The following is a 5,252-nucleotide window of genomic DNA, read 5'->3' on the forward strand; positions in this document are numbered from 1 at the left end:
TTTCTGAAAAAACCAATGAATACAACAGAACAACTTTTCTTTGAATAATGTCTCCCTCTATTGACCAAAACTGAGAAATCCCCTTTTAAACCAACCAAAAAGTGCCATTAAACTACACTGAGGAAGAAGGGGCAATAAATAAATAAACATAAATAACTAATCACAAAAAAGAAACGATTCATTGATGCATCACAATTATTAAATTATGGATAGATTAAATTCATAATCCAAATTTTTAATTACTAACAAACAAAAAAAAGATAATCATATAATTGGCAGACACTAGTATTGCTGTGTGATATTCATATTTATTAATTCATTAATTTTTTAATTAAATTAAATATTACATTATAAATTTTTATTATATAAAAAATATAATAATTTTATTTATATATTATTACTACTACATATATTATTAATATTTAATATAATATTGTTTATTTCATACAATTCTGCAACAAGTCACCTTAATTTGGGAAGAGAATTGTAATCCTATACCGTTTCTGAAAAACTGAGCTGCATTACCTGGAATCACTTTAGAATTGGATCCACTAAATAAACATGCTAGCAGTATAATTGAATACATGCATTTAGCATGCATGTGCCCTAGTAAAAAAAGAGACAAAGAAAACTGAGTATTTACAATAAATAGCACTTTGGAATGTAATTTCAAATGTGAAATGATCAGCTACAGAACAAACTATTAATATTGAAGACATAACAAATTTACAAATTTTAAAACACAAAGTATCCCTATAAAAACCTAACCAACCCATTCATGACCTGAAACGTTGTTCGTCCTTCATGTCCAGTTCAGTTCAAGCGTCTTTCCAGATTTTAGCACCAATCGAACCTACTGTTCCATACATCTGAAATGTGGTTTCCTGCTCATGAATAAGATCAGTCTGTCAGATCGATTGGCTCTTCACAGCGTACGTGCAGCCAAATCTTCAGCACATTTCCTTTGAGTCGCAGCTGCTCACGAGTCGCCGGTCATGATGGAGACGAACTCCTCTTGATTAACTGAAAAGAGTCCAAGAACAAATGTGATCACTTAAATTCACTTTGCTTTTAACCTACTTACTCACAGCACACACAATTATTAATATTTTGCTGATTAAATTACATATAGCTCTTCACAACGCCAAAGGACACACAAACAGCTTTCAACTCAGCCTTCATTTGCACTGTTCCCATTTTTGTTGGCTGCAATACATTAATTTGCTGTGCCTTAATTGAGAAAAGCACTTTGGGCCAACTGGGAAAAGCACAGTAATTACTTCCATTCATCAGAGGCAATAAAAATAGCACTTTTTTCCTCTCCCTAGATAAAAATCTAGCAACTCACTCTCTCCGTCCCCGTCAGTGTCAAATTCATCAATCATGGCTCGCAGGTCTTCGTCACTCATGTCTTCGCCCAGTTCACGAGCGACTCGCCGCAGGTTTCTCAGGCTTATCTTTCCCGTTTCGTCGTCATCGAAAAGTTTAAACGCCTTCAGAATTTCCTCTTTTGGGTCTCGCTCCAATATCATGTCCGCCACTTTAAAATAATGATATTACTTGGTTTGAAATACAAAAGTTGATACAAATACAAATGATTTTCAAGCAGCGACACTAGAAGTAGAAGATTTATTGTGCTACATATATTTATGAGCAGGCCAACATGGAATCTGCTTCTGATTTAAACAAAATCATGTCTGCAAAGCATTTAATTAGCTAAGTTTCTTTCTAAAGTTGTCCATTTAACTTATTCAGAAAATGTGCAAATAAAGCAGTTTCCATACCATGTGTTCAAAATACCAAAATAGTCACACTTTCTGGGAAACTGGCACAAAATATTAATAATAAAAATGAAAGTTTCTGCAACAGGGAAGCCTGTGGCTCTTTTTTACTACATAAGAAGTTACTTGCGCCTCAGAGCATGCAGATGAAATGCAGTAACAAACATTGTCATGTTGTCTTGCGTTCGAAGGCGGATGTTGTTAAGGAACATCATCGACAGTTTTGGTAGATAATTTGCCAAATTATTTTGGTGAGACTTTGGCTCAGGCATTTCAGAATGATTAAAACAAAATATGAGATGGTGTGTGCAATGAGATCGGTGGGCTGGTTAGTCCAGTTATCCGATCACATGATCTGTTGCAGCAAAGCCACGTGAGTTTTGTGTCGAGCATCGAGCAGTTTATTCAGTAAATGTGTTTCCATCACAGTTTATGCACGTTTTCTTATTGGATAAAGAAAACGTACCGCCTCAGTTGTGCGTATAAGTCTCTTAATGTGCATTTTACGATTTTCTTCACATCCCAAAACCCACTTAGCTATAGCTAAGACCTATTAGTAAGTAATGAACTCAACTTACCCACTTCTTTGAAATCTTCAAAAGTTATTTTCCCAGTTCCTTCTCTGTCATAGTCTTTTAGGATCTTCAACACATCTACTTTCTTCACCTCAAAACCCAGAGCTCTCATCGCCACCTGGAACACAAATTTTAAATATCCGCATTTTTGAGCTACTACTATTTTTATTTTTAACGATTTGTTGGTGTTTTTGCTTTATTATGATAGGACAGTTTTTAAACAGGAGGCAAAGTGTCTTTGTTTATCTGTTAAGACTAGTTAGCCTATATTTCAATATTAAAGAAACAGTTGGCCCAAAAATTAAAATTTGCAAGAAATGTACTCACGGCCATCCAAGATGTGAATGAGTTCGTTTCTTCACCTGAACAGATTTGGACAAATTTAGCATTACATCACTTGCTCACCAATGCCTGCTTATATGCAGTGAATGGGTGCCGTGAAAATACGAGTCTGAACATTTGATAAAAGCATCACAATAATCCACTGGTGATGTAACACGAAGATCTGTTCAGATGAAGAAACTATTGGGTGGCATGAGGGCGAGTACATTTTTTAAGTCAACTATTCCTTTAATGATTTAAACTGATGAATAGTCACTGCACATGTGTGTTGTGTAAGTGAGATATTTACCTTTAACTCATGATAATCTATTTCTTTATCCTTGTCTGTGTCGAAGAGCTCGAACGCCTCCTTGATTTCATCCTTCTGCTCCTCAGTAAGTTCTCTCCTTTTTTTCCTTTTACTCTTATCAGCAGTTAGGTCAGTCCTGTGAGCACAAGTATGGAAATAAATCACATTATTCATTCTGATCTTATATTAGTTCATATACCATTCAATCACAGGCCTACACACTTGCTGACAGAACATGCATATCACGCAGGTGACTTGACGGTTAACGTTTAAATATGGAAATTTTATAGCACTAAAATGAGGTAAATGCGTGGTACTCTTGTTTGTAAGGCAATGTGAGTTATAGTTTTGTATTTTCGTTATTATTTCACTATCCCAATCGTTATCGTTGCTATTAAATACCGGCTAGTCAACACTCCACACACCAACAGCTGGTCTCTAAATAAACTCTTAGCGACCAAACACCTCATAATTACCTCAGAGACAGGCTCATTTTTGCAGTTTGGCAATAAATAACTGATACTAAAACCCAAATCCGTCCAACAAGATTAGAGTTCGGCTTCAACAGTCCTGCTAATCAGCTAATCCCGAACACAGACGCCAAGCGCAGCGCGTTGCTAGTTGAGTGTCAAGGAAACGCTTCCGATTGGCTGCGGAGGTCTGAGCGTCAGGATAACGTTACTTGTGATTGGTTGTTTGGAAACAGGCTTGCGTTTGAGCCTACTTGATTGGCGGGCTGAGCCGGGAATGGGCGGGACAGATTTGGCTGGTGTGTTTAATATACATCGTTACACATTAATATATTTATTTATCATGTAATATAATTCTGTCAAAAATTAATCAGGGATCGGGTCATATTCGTATTTTTCTAGCAATCGTTTACTGAAGTGTATTGTTGTTGCCAAATATAATCGAAATTTATAATTATAAATATTTATAATATAATAATGAATGCAATATTAAATACAATATGAATAGATACGGAGCATATTACATTTTTGTATCTTTATTTTTCACACAAAAAAAGTGAATTGTACATTGTCTGTGAACACTGAATAAGCATGTCCAAAAAGACTTTGTATATAAAACTACTGATTCATATTAAATATTTATATTAATATCAAATTGATTGTGAGTGTATGATTAAATGCTTTATATAATGGCTGCTGCTATGTAAATCCTATATAAACTGAGGGTAATTAAATCAATGCAGCAATTGTCATACATATCAATAAATATTTGAAATGCTAAAGACATAAGAATGCCTTTTATTTCATTTTTTTAGTTTCTGCTGCTATTAATAAATGTCATTATTATTGATAATATTTAAACAGCAAACTGTTTAATATCCTTCTGACTACCAGGGAACAAAAAAAAAAAAAAGTTTTGTGAATTTAGTATTTTGTCATGTCATTATATTGTTTAGACTAGAGCATAAGAAAAAATTAGAAAATTAAATTTTTTAAAAACGATATTTTATTCATATGTTATGCCATGGGCACCGGGACTTTAAAAAGTCCTGTTTTTTTGTTTGTTTGTTTTTTAATAAAAAGACATGAATAGACATGAAAAGGCAAAAACAGTGAGATTTTGGTTTTAATCACAAATAAATGTTTTATACCAAACTTATATAAAGATGATTCTCAACTGTTATGAAACATATTTTTAAAAACCATTTTTCCTTATGCAAAATGTGTGTAAAATGGCCATAAACTAGTTTCTCCATTATATACAATGTATCTATAAACTGTATCTAATTAACATATTAATGTGTTTTTGGGGCAACATAGAATGAAAAAATAAGTGCAATAACGGGAGTAATAATTAGCAAGCTTTTCATAATAATATCTAATATTTAATAGGAATATTTATATATATTTTTTCTCTATTCATTTGTTGTGTCTCCCAAAATGTGTAATAAACATGCTTTAAGTCCTGGTGTCCTCTATGAAATCGATGTCCTGTTTCATAACAGAAGGTCATATTTTGATTTGAAACCCCATAACATTTTCCTGAGATGTTGATTTATTACAAACAATGACAATTAGACAGATTTAAATGATAATTACAAAATGTTATCATATTTCCATAAGGGTGTTACACTTAATCACTAAATTAATGTCAGGTATATATAGATCAAGGAGAGCGAGTGGTCATGGTGAAACATCTCTGAGAAGCCCTGAATGTGCTCTGTACAGGTCATCCAGACTTAAAACTGTGACATGTAACGTCTCAGAGAAATCATTAAAACATAATGTCCTCTAC

General features: G+C 33.6%; 1 protein-coding gene across 1 annotated transcript; it reads right to left on the bottom strand.

Moving 5' to 3' along the window:
* Positions 1-418: 418 nt before the first annotated feature.
* LOC306865413 (centrin-3-like) lies at positions 419-3,617 on the bottom strand. Its single transcript, XM_079409997.1, has 5 exons — positions 3,464-3,617; positions 2,988-3,123; positions 2,360-2,474; positions 1,349-1,540; positions 419-1,023 (listed from the first exon to the last, which is right to left on the bottom strand). Exons 1-5 carry the CDS (start codon positions 3,478-3,480, stop codon positions 980-982), a joined length of 504 nt encoding a protein of 167 aa, XP_079266123.1. The 5' UTR covers positions 3,481-3,617; the 3' UTR covers positions 419-979.
* Positions 3,618-5,252: the final 1,635 nt, after the last annotated feature.

The sequence above is a fragment of the Barbus barbus genome, assembly GCF_936440315.1.
Source record: "Barbus barbus genome assembly, chromosome: 47".
In the NCBI taxonomy this organism is placed as follows: domain Eukaryota; kingdom Metazoa; phylum Chordata; class Actinopteri; order Cypriniformes; family Cyprinidae; genus Barbus; species Barbus barbus.